At 32.8% G+C, this 16,637-nt stretch overlaps 1 protein-coding gene across 2 annotated transcripts in view; it reads right to left on the bottom strand.

Annotated features, from left to right (window-relative positions):
* MYEF2 (myelin expression factor 2) overlaps window positions 1-16,637 on the bottom strand; it is a 30,157-nt gene that overhangs the window by 3,091 nt on the left and 10,429 nt on the right. The window contains exons 6-16 of one of the 2 annotated variants that reach the window (XM_031453104.2): window positions 15,060-15,251; window positions 14,230-14,383; window positions 13,620-13,669; window positions 13,437-13,500; window positions 8,681-8,782; window positions 7,160-7,210; window positions 6,792-6,860; window positions 6,382-6,480; window positions 6,007-6,078; window positions 4,042-4,250; window positions 3,911-3,962 (exon numbers count right to left, since the gene is read on the bottom strand). In XM_031453104.2, the coding sequence (XP_031308964.1) occupies window positions 3,911-3,962; window positions 4,042-4,250; window positions 6,007-6,078; window positions 6,382-6,480; window positions 6,792-6,860; window positions 7,160-7,210; window positions 8,681-8,782; window positions 13,437-13,500; window positions 13,620-13,669; window positions 14,230-14,383; window positions 15,060-15,251 (1,114 nt within the window). The remainder of the gene's footprint in view (window positions 1-3,910; window positions 3,963-4,041; window positions 4,251-6,006; window positions 6,079-6,381; window positions 6,481-6,791; window positions 6,861-7,159; window positions 7,211-8,680; window positions 8,783-13,436; window positions 13,501-13,619; window positions 13,670-14,229; window positions 14,384-15,059; window positions 15,252-16,637) is intronic. The other variant, XM_031453106.2, reaches the window with a different exon arrangement.

Genomic DNA, 16,637 nt, shown 5'->3' with positions numbered 1-16,637 from the left:
CTGTAACAACATGTATGGACCTGGAGGGTATTATGCTGAGTGGAATAAGTCAGACAAAGACAAATACTGTATAATTCCACTTATATGTGGAATCTAAAAAACAAAACAAATAAACAAACAACAAAACAGAAACAAAGCTGTAGATACAGAGAACAAACTGGTGGCTGTCAGAGCAGAGAGGAGTGGGAGAAGGAACAAAATAGGTAAAGAAGACTAAGAGCTATAAACTTCCAAATGCAATATAAGTGAGTCACAGGTGTGAAATGTACACTGTGGGGAATAGTCAATAGCTATGTGGTTTCTTTATATTGTGACATATCGTAACTAGACTTATTGTGGTGATCATTTGAAAAGTATGTTGTGTAACAGGAACTAACAGGGTTGTAGGTCAATTTATATTTCAAAAGCAAAGAAACAAACTCAGAAAAAGAGATCAGATTTGTAGTTTCAGAGGCGGTGGGTGAGTGGGAAGGGGGAATTAAACAAAGATAGTCAAGAGATACAAGCTTCCACTTATAAGAGAAGTAAGTATGAGGGATGTTACTGTACAACATGATAAATAAAATTAACACCACTCTATGTTATATATGAAAGTTGTTAAAAGAGTAAATCCTAAGTGCTCTCATCACAAGGAAAATGTCTATGAGAAGATGGATGTTCACTGGGCTTGTGATAATCATTTTATATCTAAGTCAAACCATTATGCTGTACATCTTAAACTTATACAGCGCTGTATGTCAACTGTATCTCAATGAAACTGGAAGAAAAAATTAGAAAATAAACACACACAGAAATCACATATTCTAATAAACATCATAAAATCAAACCGGAGAATATATTTTAAAAAAACTTTAAGGACAAATGCAGAGTCATTTCCAGAGCCCACTTAATATCTTGAATGCTGGGACCTGAAAAAGAGCAAGTTTAACCAAGCATACCTTGGTAAATGGCAGTACTTTACAGTGATTTTGAAGAGGACTGTGAAGAATTTTCAAGAGCTTTTAAGATTAAAAGTTCTCTGTTATCCTAAATTTACCTAAAAATTTAGGTTTTTTTCTTAACATTAAGTATCCCACCATAGTTTTATTAACAATAGTAAGGTTTCCTCAAGCAAGAAATCTTCAAAACTTCAAAGGAAAATATGATTACCTTTTGCAAAATCTGTATCTCAATCTTTCAGGACAAGTTTCTCTCTTTTTCCCTCTTAAATTTTCTGTTTAGGAATAATCATTCAGACCCCCCCAAATTCCTGAACTCACAATGATCTAAAGGCTTTTCTAGCTGACAGAGTCTCTTGGCTAAGATACTAGAACATTCTTACAGTTTGGAGATTCAAGCTTACAGAGAAAGAGGCTTATAGATACTTGTTTCATGGTTGGACTGCACAAAAAACAAAACAAAACAAAACAAAAAAAAAACCCAGTAGGTATAGAACCAGAAAGTTCTGTTTTCTAAGCTTCTTTTAATTCCATAAAAACATCAATTGAGATATTTGCCTTCTAAAGATAAATAACTGAGGAGAAAAGAATTTAGTTTAAAATAATTAATTAAAATCAAACTTCTCTGGCTTTTTATATGCTCTGAGGACTCTTAAATAACTTAAACACCTACTGATCTTGTGTGATTCCAAGGAAAACAAAATAGGACTGCTAGTTTAGCAACAGTATACAGCAAAAGAGTATGCAATGAGAAATCAGCACTACAATAATCAAAAACACTGCTGTTACATATACTAGTTATAGAAATGACTTATCCTGCAATAAAAGAAGCCTTCCCACTTTATTTAACCAAGCCTATTAACTATTCTTGTGGGGAATACTTTGGAAAATGCTGATATAAAAGCATATCCAAAAATAGGCCAAATTAAAGAAAGTAATTATAAACAAACAAATAAATGGTTTAACAAAATCTACTTTCAACATAAAGCTATAACATAATGACAGGCCAAAAAAAGCAAAATCAGATATTCTACAAGAAACTATAATTATAAGGGACAAAAAAAAATTCCAGTGTTTCTTTACAAACAAAAGATAGTGACTCTATTTGTGAATGTTCTGCATATACTGTTTTTACTGTTACTGCATTATTTTTACTGTGAACTCATCCTAGAGTTAAAGTCTACTGGTCATGCTTGAAGCAGTCTGTGCTTCAGTAAACACTGAAGTCTCCATTTTCTATGCAGTTAACAGGCACATGATGCAGGAAACCACACAATGGGCCCTGTGAACAACATTGTATCTGTCATGGTTTAGCAGGAATAACTAAGAATGGGCTCTCCCTGCACTGCAGCTATAAAACGTTACGGTCTCGCATCACAGTAAGCCAGAGCACAGTTAAAGTGCACGGACAGTATGGAAGTTTAAAGACTCTGCCTATTTAATCTCATCAGCACAACCTGAACTAATGTGGGTTTCAACCCTGAACAGGTCAGTTATTTATACTCAGCCTTCTTAAAAATGTGTATTACTGAGAAATTACAGACAGCAGAATAAAAGGAGATCTATTTTACTATACTCACTTATTTCTCATCTTGCTATATTTGGGGGTATCTGAACACATTTTTTCCTGCATTATAAATTCTGAGGAAATCTTGTATTGAGGGTTACATAATTCTCAATATAACATTTTCTCAGCCTTTGTAACTGCCGCATTAAGGACAAATAACCACTATAGACAATAATCAGAGGGCTTTCTGATTGGCCATTTACTGGCATTACTCTACAAATATTATAGATTTAATTAATGAATAAATAACCAAATAAATGAATGAAGATCGTTTCAGAATGCTTAACTCACTCATAAATATTTAATAAACACCTACCATATGTACTGAGGCAAGGAAAGGTGCTAGGATAAAAAGATGACACTTCTTGCCCTCAAAAGCCTCTATCTGGGAGGCAACAAAATATGTGAACAGATTATTACAATAAAGAACATAGCTGATAATAGTATCCAGAGGAATCACTTTGGTCACAAGTGATCACTATCGTTTGTGATAGTGGCTACAAAGTCTTCTTTCGTGAGAGAAGAGTACAACCCCTTCATGATCTCTGAAAGTCAAAGATTAATTCCAAATACTCTTAACTTTCCATTAACTCTCAAGGGTTGAATGCACCACTTTTATTAGCCATTTTTTTAAAACAGTGTCTCACTTACATAGCTTACTATCATGATTAGTCTCTGGGTTACCATCCAATAGCAGAAAAAAACTAGCAGGAAATCTGTCACTTTGTTCCACTCACACTAATTCTCTCATCAAAACAAAAAAAAAAGGCCCTCTTTCAAAAGTACTAAACCACCTCATCTACAGATCTAATGAATACATTAAGCTTGCATAGGTAGTACCCTTACAGTCAAGAACAGTTTATAAAAGAAACAGAAGGGCCACCAGAATGTACCTGTCCCAGGCATTCCAGGCAGTGGGTTCTATGCTATCAGCTAAGTTTCCTGTGTTGTGTAGGTAACAGAGTATGCAGAACAGGTCTCATCTATTAACTCCGTATCATTTGGATGTCAGCATTTCACTGGCTCATGCTGACAAGGCACTGCATACACTACAAAGAAACACATATACCACTCACTAATATTTCCCACAGAAAAAACATCTTTGTAAATGTGAGCAATGATGATATATTAACCATTTAAGAATCAGGAATAAAATAAGCCCTTTTCTTTATCTACAGGAGACAATGACAGACTCAACTCTAAATCTTGTTATTTAATAGTAATTTGCACTGCTGTATATCCAAGGATAGCAAAATAATTCACTTATTTCAAGTAGAATTAGATCTGTCATACTTTTCAGGAATAAGCATCTGTACAGGTAAAGGTCTAAACACAGTGTTTAAAACTTTAAAATCAATTCTTCCTCCATAATTAGTAACATATCTACAGTCATTGGCATACTTACCACACTGACTGAATTTTTCTTTTAGTTTCTGCCAAGTCAAGTCAAAAGGCAGCTAGAATGAAAAAAGGTATTAGTAACAGATATACAAGGAAAAAAATAATTTTAAGTATCCTTTACATTTAGTTGCTTACATTTCTGACAAATATCTGGTTGCCTTTGGAGCCTATTCTGTCTCTCATTCCGCTTCCCATTGGACCGGATAAAAATCCTCGATCCATATCGATGCTCCTTTCCAGTATAGCTCCTATTCCTGGTCCCATTCTATCAAAGCTGGAACTCATCCGATCCAGTCCCATCCCCATTCCTCCAGTCACACTGTTCATGCCACCCATTCCACCACCTGGATTTTCAAGAAGGGAAGGGAGGATTTGGGAGTTCGGTGTTTTTGTTTTAAAAACAGAGGGAAAAGGAGAAGGAAGAGGGAGAAAGAGAGAAAGAGGAAGGAGAGAATCATTTTTGAGAAAGAAAAGGAGAGAAAAATTAATTCATTTGTGTAATTAGATAATATATAAATATAAAATTATTTTCATACACACAATATAACAATCTTCCAAGAAACAGATTTTAATTTGGTATACATTCGGTTAGCTGAATGTTAATGGCTAACTGAATCTGTTAATTCTAGCCGCTACATAACAACATTATACATATATACTTCTATAAAATTATATTCTGATCATAAAACATATCATATAAGTTACATACATTTTCTACCAATTACTTTATCTATTAATGTTACAGTAGTTTTTATCCTCACTTTAAAAAAAAAAAATACCAAGCTTAGTAGTTGTTAGAACAAAGATATATAGGATAAATTCAAATAATTACAACTCCAACATATCAATGTTGCTCTCATTATACTCTCCTACATAATATTCCTTTCCTAGCTTACCTTTCACCTCAGTATCTTCTGTTTCACATACAATTTCTCTTTCCAATAACCATAGAAAAACCTAACTTTTACTCTCACATTATACAGAACTTGTGGAGACAACAACAAAAAATGGAATCGCACCCCTTTAGTCACAGCTGGAGACTCTAGCTTGTAGCTTATACCCACTTGGTTCCTACACATCAAGTCCCCGATAACTATTCCAATCCCACTCTTTCTCAAACGTATCCTTTTTTCTGGCACCTAATATCCCCATTCTAAAAATGAACATCACCCTCATATTGGTTTTCTGTGAATAGCAAATATAAAATTAGGGAAACAGAAGTATAAACACTGAGGTGAAAAAGGAAGGCAAGGAAGCTATGATTAACAGGAAAATGGCCAAGGCTGAAAATACAATGAAAAGAAGGGAAAAAATGAGAAGCAAGAGAAAATGGAAGTATCTTCAGCTGACAAAGATTTTTTAATTCACTCTTAGAACGGCTCAAGTAGATTGTGTCTCTTATTTGTGAGATTTCAATTAAAGGAAGTCAATAAAGCACAGAGAGCTCACAGAGACATGGTTCAGGAGAGCTCAGAAACATGGTTCAGTAAGCAATGGAGGTCAAAAACTAAGCCATGTGTTAAGGCTTAATACAAGGTCTAAAACGTGGTACTGGAAACAGATGGAAGAAAATTTGGCATTTCCCAGTGTTGCAACTACAGTATTTTTGATTCTATCACAGCAAAAGTTTAAGAGGAGATGAAATAAGCACCTCTTTCAATTTTGCCCTCAATCTCAGGAAGTCTCTAGAAGTGTTAGATCTGAGGCAATTTACCTGTGTCTACCAAAAGACACAAGATATTCACGATGGAATAAGCTAGTAACCGATAGCAGTTATAGAGAATAAGCCAAGGAAACAAAGTTGATGCTTAAGCTAAAGTTGTTCCTGACTGACATATGATCAAAGAAATCCCCAGATTCTTTAGTTGGCAAAAAGTTTCTTGAATTGGGTGACAGTTAACACATATTCTGGTGTTAGTTTAGAAATGTCAAACAGCAATAAAACAGAAAAGCTCAATAACTATCAAAGCTTCTCTAAATTATGACAAAACATAATAACATGTAAGAACAAAGTATTACTGTACTACAATAACTGCTCTTGCAAAGTTTTTTGCAAGCACTCAAAAATTACTGTAAAATTCTAGTAAAATTTAAACCTACTTATTCCAGATCCTACTGGACCCATGTTAGAAGCTCCTATTCTTCCTGCAAACCCTCCAATCATTGCACTGCCTAAACAAGGATGGAAAGATAATATACTAATTAATTTAAATAATCATACTTTAAAATTCCCAAGGTACTATGCTCTCAGAAGATGTACAACTAAAAAGTATAAATTCTTCTAGATTTAGGGTTCAAATATGGAAGATACTGAAAAAGAGCACCAGTACATTAAAATCCCTAAAGTATTTTTCTTTAAGTAATAAATTGCATGAAACATTATAAATTTCCAATTTTTTATACACAAAAAAGAGAATCAAGTTTTGAAAAATATAACCTGTAAAAAGAAAAGGAGAAGTAAACAGCCAACCCTACCAAGTCTACCAAAGGAATCTCCAAAGCCTCGATTTATTCCAATATCACCACGTCCAAAATCTCTTTCCATGCTACTAGTCATCGCACCTCGGTATAGTTCTGAAAAGATTATGCAACAAATTAACCCTTTTCCAAGTATTATTAATACACAAGTAATCCGTTTAGAAACTTACTGAAACTAAACTGTAAAGACAGCAAAATCACAAATACAAAAAGTCCACGATTTACCCAACTTACCTCACATGCCACATATATCCCAGTCCCATCATGCCTGTCCCCATCCCCAGTACCCTTACGTTCTCTGTCTTCTGAAAACATTATGGTACCCATTTCTATGTGAAGGGGGAGAATTTTTAATAACAAGGAAAATGAAATGTAGCATACACATCCCACTACATACATTTACCTACCTCCCATTCGGCCAACTCCTCCAAATCCTCCCATGCTATTCATTGCTTCCAGACCACCAAACCCAATTCCTATGGAATAAAGATTAATTTTGAGATTTGACTGTCAGTTGTACAACTGAAATGTACACTGGGTAAATGTTAAGTCTCACCAGTAAGCTCTTCATCCACCCTACCTTGTGCAGCTGCTTCTTAACATATCACCTTCCATATCCCTTAAGTATGTACCAGGCTCAATTTCTGCTAGCAGTCTTTAGGACATGAGCCAACAATAAACCATGGCTTTTGTTTTCCTTGGAATTCTCAACATCATTTCTAATTTACTAAACATGGTGTTGGGTACATACAAAGAAACAAATGCTTATACATACCTCCTCCAATTCTATTCATTCCTCCAAAACCTGGACCATCCATTCCCATACCTCAAATAAAATACACAGTATGTGCTTTCAGTAAATCTTCTTTTAATGACTAAAGAATGACATAATGCAACACAGCAAAATAGATACCATTGGTTTAGTCACAACGGAATACTAGGGAAGCAGCAGGGCACAGGTGGGATGGTTTACAGCAATATGCCACAGTAGTTGTCTAACCATGAGTCTTCAAAAAGGCCTCTTTGAATATTCATTAGATAAGGAAATAAAAGTCACTGGTCACACATTCAGCTAGAGAATATCCAGGACTGGGTAATTGTTCATTTTCTTTTCAGCTCAAACACATAAATATGACTACAGCAGATTTAGAGATAAGATCAGAAAGCAAGGACTCCTTTAAATATGGCAGCTAAGGGAGCAGTAAAAAATTTAAAAATAAAAATAGTATGTGTTTAGGAGGGTAGAGCGCCTGAGAGTAAGGGAGAAAGTTTCCATCTGTTTAGATCAGAATGATTACCATAACTACCCCTTACAATTTTAAGTGTAACTATAGCATCTCAACATTAATAGGAACCAGAAAGCATTTATTAGTCCCACAATTAAAACAGCAATTCTCAAAATATGGTCTGGGGAACTTTGCAGGTCAAAGCTACTTCATTATTCAAATAACACTATTATAACATTATCCAAAAGATGCTGACTGCTTTACTCTCATTTTCTTATAAATATAAGGTGGAATTTTTCAGAAACTACTTGATATATGATATTGTAACAAACTGAATGCAGAAGCAAATATAAGAGCTTGTATTAAACCAAACATTAAAGAAATGTACAAAAAGGTGAAACAATACCACTTTTCTCGCTAATTTTTTACATTGGAAAATACAATTTATTTTCTTAAAAATGATGTTTAGGTTAACACATAGGGCTTATTACTGTTATTTTATACAAATATGTAATTTTTAAAAATTTCTAAGTTTTAATTCCTAGGACAGTAAATACTGACAAATATAACCACATAAACAAACATTTTGGGGTCCTCAACAAATCTTAAAAGTATAAAAGGGTTCCGAAAACAAAAAGTTTAAAAATCAGTCTTCAAAGTAAACTATAGGTTAGGTGAAGAGCTAAACAGCTATCTGAAAGGCTACCTTCCCAACTAGATATTCAAATTTAAATTGCTTATGATATGGTAGCATTTTAGCCATTTCACAAATACTGTATATCCATAATACACAAGGCACAAACTATTTTGAATATTCTCCTTCAACCTTAAAGACATTTCAAAACCCACAGTGCTAAAAGGCTAGCTAGAACATGGCTGGCCTCAAAGAAATCCTCCTGACCTTTGCCAAACCTCTTTCATGTTTTCTGCTCTCAAGGTTTCATTCCTCTTTCAGACTAAAGTATCATCTTAAATACTCAACTTAAGAGTCTTTTAAACATTATTACAAACTAGTAAATATCTAGTCTAGCAAATGTATCATTTAAAAAGAAATAATAAAGAATACTCACCACTTGGACCTAAGTTTCCCATTACACCACCTATGTTCAACTGGCTGGCACTAATAGGCTGTCCACCTGGGCCAAGTCCCATTCCAATGCCTCCAAGACCACCTAAAACACAAATAAGAATATTATTACCAACTCATGTATGATCAACTAACTGGCACCAAAAATTTTTTAAAGCTATATGCCTACAGTAGTATTTCTAAAATTTTGCAAATTTATAAATAAGAGTATTGGAATGCAGCACACTGAAGCCTAACTATAATATCACTTATTAATGAAAAGTGTTTTATAAAGCAGGTCCATCTTATACCCTACATAAAGGCATACTGAAAAAGAGTAATGAAATACCAAGAGAATTTTGAATAATATTAAATCACCTTATAAACGGCATATATAGCTGAAAATAAGAATCTTTCGGGAATGTGTAGATCCTCTTAAAATCTAAGAAAACTACTTTTAAGACAGTTCAAATCAAACTAAAAAGTCAAAAACCGTTAAACATAATACTGAATACAGCAAATGTTATATTACCTAGTTTTATCACTGACATATTTATTTATAATTATATGGTACCTTAAGTGTTTTCACATCTATTATCCACAGTTGAGGTCACTTTTGAGACCTTAAGTTACTTATACAATGCTATTCAGCTATGTAATTAAGCTAAGACTAGAATTTAAGTTTTTTGTCTCTAAATCCAGTATTCTTTTTACTTCCTCTCTTAAAATAAACTAATTAAGTTCACTGAAAATAAGATTATACGAAGATTATCTGATGAACTTAAAGACTGTAGGCACTGTTCTACTAAGCTTGAGCATAGTTTTATAAAGTTCTTGCTAGTCAATATAGAAATTATTAAGTTGTAGGGGCTGAGAAAAACATATAATATACATATTTTTTTAAAGATACATTGTGTTACACTGTAAATATAAATGTGACCTGAATAATTTTTTTTCAGCTCAGTCCCTAAAAAGGGTTCAACTGAAAGCAATAGCCTATCTGACTATCAATGCTCACATCTATACCGAACACTCATGTTTTCATCTCTAACATCATTCTTCACTAAAAGAAACCAGGACTTCTTGAAAGTAGGCCAATCTCATGACTTGGAACAAGAAAAATCTTCATGGATCTGGGAAATCTTGTTTTTACCAGAAAGTAAGAATATCAGAGGCATAGGAAATGGGGAGACTCCCACTGCTAAGTGATAATAATTTGAGCAAAGGAAGGGTGGTCGGAAGGAAAAACATGGGGAGTTTAATGATGATTAACTTAACTAAAACAACAAACTGATTCTATCAAAGTCTGTAAGTTCATATTACATCTCAATAGAGAAGAGTACATAGAATCATAAATCTCAAAAAGAACAGATATAAAAGAAATATGAATAAAGGATACCTTTTATCTAAATAAATTGAAGAGTACTAAGTGGGAAAGTAAATTGGAAGCTCCTACTTTATAAAGCCAGGATCTTAAAAGATTACACTCGGACCTTAAAAGATGACATCCTGAGTGATAAGGTAAACTTGATTGAGGCAGAAAAGGACTGCCCTACAAAGGGAGAACAGGCAATATTCAAAGACACATAAGCTGAGAATTTTCCAGAATTTATTTAAAAAAACCCTGAATTCTCAGATAGTGAAAGCCCAATAAATAGTAATCCACACCCACATTGTAATAAAACTGCATGCCAAAGACAAAGATCTTAAAATCAGCTACATGAAGAGCACAGCTTATCTAAATTGATAGCTGACTTAATAGCAACAATAGAAGCCGGAAGACTGGAATACTTTCAAAGTGCCGAAAGAAAACAACTACCTTAAACTAGATAACTAGTGAAACTATCTCTGAATTTCAGACATATATAGACAAATGAAAATTGAGAGAATTTACTAACAACAGATCCTCACTGAAAGAGCTTTTAAAATACATGCTTCAGGGGAAAAAATTAGTGCCAGTCTATGAAAGCAGAGAAATGATGAGATAAGAAAATGGAAAGTAATAATAATGTTTAATCTGGGGATTGAAAAAAGCAATATAGAACTAAAAGAATGAGCAATAACAGTATATAGTTCAGTAGGAAAGTGATTAGGATTAGAGCATTCAAAGGTCACTCTGCTACTGAGTAAAAGAATAATTATATTAACTTCAGACTTTATAAAGACATTAAAATATCTGGGATATCACCACTAAAAAAGCAAGACAGGAGAAAAATAAATATTTGTAAAAAGTAGAAAAATAAAACACAAAATAAGAAAATGGGAATTAATCCAAATAAATTCATGAATGTGAATAAACAAAACAAAGCTGTTGTAGCTACATTACTATTAGACAAAAAAGACTTAAAGGTAGTTACTAAAGATGCAATCACCCTATAATGATAAAATCTTGATTCACTAGGAAAATATATCAGTTCTAAACTTGTATGCACATACTTAATTAGCTTCAAAATTGTTGAAGTAAAAACAAGAAAAAAATAGACAAATTCACCATTACAGCAGGGGATTTTACCATATACATCACTCAATAATTGGTAGCACAAGCAGGCAAAATTATTAGCAGAGATATAATATAAATGACTAACAAACTTGATTTAATAGACCTATATAGAACGGTGCACTCACTATGCACACCTGGAATACTCATTAAAATGTATAATATATGAGGCCACAATGCAAAATCCAAATTAATTCCAAAGACTCACAGTCATATAGACCCTTCTATGACCACACTGTTAAGTTAGAAATTAACAAGAAAAAAAAAAAACATACATTTGGAAATTCAAAAATACATGACTTAAGAAGAAATCATAATGGTAATTTAATAAAAATTAAATCACAATAAAAGTACTCCTTGGCAAAACTTGTATATAGTAGCCAAATTTATAGTCATAACTACTTGTATTAAAAAGGAGAGCCTGCAAATTAGTGAAGTACACACTAACTTAAGCAGTCAGGATAAAAATAAGAGTCTAAACCTAAAGAAACAGAGATAAGGAAATAATAAAACTAAGAGCAGAAATTAAGATACAAAAAATGAAATTGACTTCTTTGAAAGCACTAAAAAAATTTACAAATCCCTAAGCAAAACTGAAAAAAAAAGGAGAAATTTAATCCTTTGGAATTTAAAAAAAGAACTACAGATGTGGCAGAAGTTTAAAGAGACTATGTTATGCCAATAAATCTGAAAATGAACAAAAGTGGTAAAATTCTCCAAAAATTAGAAATTACAACTGACTCAAGAAGCAACAGAAGTATGAACAGTAAGTAGTTAAAACTCTTCCCCCAAACAACACACCAAGGCCAGACAGCTTTACAAATAATTTCCAGCAAACATTAAGAGAACAGATTATTCTAACAGAAAAAGAACACTCCCCAACTTAGTATTGCTTCCAAAAAGAAAAAAATTCAAATAACCTAAAAACCAAAAATATACAAAATGTGGTATTATTAGTTAAGATGAAGGAGCTAGAGCTGTACCCATCAACATAAATGAATCTCAAAAACAATGTTAAACCAACAACAGCAAGCTGCAGAATAACATGTACGATATAATGTCACATTAAATTTTAAATCCAGCAAAACAATTTCATATAACGCTTATGGATGCATAAATGTGTAATCAAACTATTAAAAACTAGATGACAAACACTACTCATAAGCTGTTCCCTCTAGGTAAGGTATCTGGTGGGAGGTGGCAGGGGAGGAGAATCTCAACTTTATCTGTAGAATCTTAAAGAAAAGATTTTAAAGAAAAATCACCTAAAACAAATATGGTCCATGACAGCTACATGAGTGATTTTATATTTATCTATATATTTTAAATATTTTATAATAAAAAACTTTGATAATAGCGAAAGAAAATACAATAAAATAGTAACAACAAGAGCTAGTATTTACCGAGTACTTACATTATACCAGAACGTTCTAAGTGCTTTATGTGTATTATATATTAACTCATGTAATACTCATGACAACCCCATGAAGTATATACTATCAGCATCCTCATCTTGCAGATGGGGCACTGAGGCACAGATGTTAAGTATATTACACTGCTGTTTTATAATCCTTTGGGAAACAACTGGATAATAATGAACATACCCAAGAAGCTATAAATACTTCAGGATATCAAACTTAAGGAAAGAACCAACAACATACCAAAGATTTGTATACAAAAAGAAAGGAAAAGAAAAAGAAAAATAACTGTTGGTGATTAAAGGAAAAAAAAGTTAAAACACTTAAATATGCATAACAGTGAAATAGTTATGGAGCATCCATATGAGAAACTACTATATAGCCAATAAAAAATATTTGGAAAGAATTTTCAACACTGAATAATGCTTATACTCTAATGTTAAACAAAAAAAACAAACAAAATTATTTATATGGTAGTTCTCAATTATGTAAAAAAGCATATATGCAGAAGGAAAGACTGGAAGAAAATGCACAAAAGTGTTATAATGAAGGTCACTCATGTGTGGTAAAATTACAAGGACTTTCTTCCCTCCTCATGTATGAGCTTACCAAATTTTTTAGTATATATTGCTTTTATAATCAGGAAAAACTACAAGAAGAAAAAAAAGTGGCACGTATGTATGTTCTCCATCTTCTTACTCAATTTGCCAAACTATCTCCATAACTCCAAACACTAAACTATGGGCAGCTGGGCACATATGTATAAAAATAAAGAGTTCTGCTTAGTATGTAATAAAATTGAAAAAGAATAATATGTATTATTTCTTATAATAGCTTTTACTTACGTGGTAATTGTGGTGTTTTACTATCATGTGAACGGTAGTCTTCATGAGGGACAGACTTGTCATCCTAATTGCAAAAAAGTTTATTATATGGTTAATATATAACTAAAAAGATTTGTAATGTAGAGGAGAGCAGATAAAACATTTGAAGAAGTTAGAGAGCTAAAGTGATATACAGGAACTCACCATTTTCACATGCATAGGTCTATCAAACAAAAACTGCCCATTGAACATAGCTGTTGGTTCAGTCAAGGAAAGCCAGTTAAGATGACTACAAAATTATACTTAAACATAAACACATTTTTAATAATCTTATTTGGCATCAGATTATCTCTAATATTTTAATCAACATCTTTAAAATTTTACTTACTTGTATTAGTCTCTTCCATATATTCAAAGAAAAATCTTCAATTCTTTGCTTTGTAGTTTTATAATTTATAAATAAAATATAATCTTTTAATTCAACCATGAAAAAAGAAAATTAACAAGGCTTAATTTAAAGCAACTGTATTAATGTACAGTGGATTATGTAACTGTCAACAGCATGTACATATATATAATCAGTTGTGGCAGGAAGAGAAAGTAGAAAAAAGTTCATACTAGGCCTGTACAATATGGCTAATTCAAGTTTTAAGAGTGACTTTAGTACTTGGACATAGTAAAGGTTTTATGTGCTGGAGACCAAATTCTAATACATATTTCTAAGCCAGGCAACCTTAAATTCCATGATCCCCCACAAAATGTTATTAAGCTTCTTTAACCTTATTAAGTAATACTAAAGTGTAAATCAGGATACAAATTGCTTGAACTGCTTCAATTGCTTGTTCAAAAGTGACTGTGCCCATTCCTCTGCTCTTGCCATCTTTGTCTTCTTTAATATCTGCCCGCTTTACAGTTCCAGCTATGCTGAACACTTCCTTTAGCTTCTTCCAACCAACTTTGAAGTCAAGCTTAATATAAAATTATATAAAGTTACATAACTAATAAACCCCTCTCCCCATAAATAACACAAACAAATCTTTTCTAAACTCTCAAAAATATGAAGAACCATAATTCTTATTAAATAGTATATCAACAGTATTCAAATAAAAACATCTTAAGTTGTTAAAGATCAGTTAAGCCACATCTGTGTTGTTCCTCACCCTTAACTTTTTTTAATTCCCAAAACAGCCTGCTCAATCCTGTTTTGAAACTTTCATATCTACTTTTACTGAGAGAAATTCAGATTTTTGAAAATATTGTTGATATCACTGACGTTCAAAAGCTTAGCACAAACAACAAACCAGCTACAATGTGCACATTCACAAAGCTAAAGAAAGAAATCCATTTACCAATATGAACAAAACCACATATAATAAACATAAATAATTTCAAGAACTGCTTAAGTGTTTATAAATTCCACAGTTCTCTTTTAAAAAATCCTAAATACTTGTATTTACAATCTCACCTTATATGTATAGACTTAAATTGGGTTTTTGAGTTTACAAAAATTACTGTTTCATTTACTTCAGTTAAAAGTAGACAAAACGCTCCATAAACCTATGGTCCATTCATCTAACTAAATGATCTCATGATTAGAACTAAATTATCTGAACAGCAAAATTTTAGAATAAAGCTTAAACTTACATTAGCAACAAAAATTGTGGAACCAAGTCTACCAGCCTGCAAATTACTGATAACCTCAGGAGGAATGTTTGGATTATTGAGAATGGAAGGTGGTAAATTCATCAATCCCGATCCCATATCGGGTACATGTCCTCCTGGAAATGATCCTCCTGTTCGTTGCAATGCCCTACGAGCATTTTCTCCATCAGGATCCTATAACACACATTGAATGTTAAATGCCACTAGATACGTAAGTAAGTCTGTATCTCTAAAATAACAACTTCAAATTCTATAGCAGCTATCCCAACTGGCTCAAATTACGGGCCCTCTTGAAGAGTGAGCTTTTTTCTCATCCAGAGAATTCAGTCCCATAAAAACCTGTGGACAGACAAAAGATTTCAGTCTCCAGGGATATCAATTAAATACCTCTTTCCAATCACTAAAGTCACTTAAGAACTTGAAATTAGTTTAATTTTGCCCTCATACAAGTATACACGTATATAGCACATATGCATAAATCCAAACTCAAAGAGGAACGAAATACTTACTGTGACTCTTTTCTTTTCAAAATGCAGTAGTGGTGAATTCTTACCACTAGATGCCCAATGCAATGCCAAATTCACACTACTTCAAAGTTTTCAACAGCAGAACAGACTGTTAGAAAACTCAGGAATACTGGGGTAAAGGGGAACTGTTACAATGTATAAATTTCATTCCTGAACAAAATGCATTATCCACTTTCCAACCTCTCTCCAACCTCAACAGTGATTATGATCTGAGATGGAGGAAGAAGGGAGATAAAGAAAGGCTAAGTGTCCAAGGAAAGAATGGTACTAAATATTGTTTGGTGTTTTTTTCAGTACATTAACTTTATAAGAAATATTCTACCTTTAAACAAAACATAAAAAGCAAGTTTAAACATACTTCTCACTCATCTCACTAGGCAGAGTGCAAAAAACAAACAAAAACCACACAAACACACAGACAGCATATCATCTGCAATACCAGATGAGTATGATATATGAAACCATCAACCCTACTCTGCTGGCCTCAGTCTAGGAATATTGATAAAAAAAAGAAGGTTGAATGACTTTAATAAATTTTCTAGGAAGGCTGGGAGACTAGACAGTGAAGTGAATGTAAGAATAAAGGTATTCTGGCTTCCAATGTATTTCTTCACCATGAAGAAATAAAAAGAAATACAAAAGCAAAGAAATAAATGCTTTAAAGAATGCCATAAAACTTTTTAAGTTAATAAATAATAAATGCTTCAGGTCTAAGGTTTCAAAAATTTACACAAATACAAAACTTAGAATAATGGATACCTATGGGGGAAGCAGTAGGATATAGCATGGAAGAGGCTTTATGAACCACTAAGATAGACTGTCCTTAACATCTTAATATTACTAAAGCATATTGCTATATTTTTGTTTTTATATGTGACACATATAAATACATGTACACACAAAAATATAAACACATATCATGTAGAATATACAAAATATAATTTATATAAAACTACCTACTACATGGCATGGCTTTTATTTCTCTTTTCCCTTAGATGTCAGCCTGCCAGTCATTGCCTGCTATTGCTATGAG

The sequence above is a fragment of the Camelus dromedarius genome, chromosome 5 (assembly GCF_036321535.1).
Source record: "Camelus dromedarius isolate mCamDro1 chromosome 5, mCamDro1.pat, whole genome shotgun sequence".
Classification (NCBI taxonomy): Eukaryota; Metazoa; Chordata; class Mammalia; order Artiodactyla; family Camelidae; genus Camelus; species Camelus dromedarius.
Note: the sequence above shows the minus strand (reverse complement) of the source record. Positions and strands in the feature narration are given on the sequence as shown.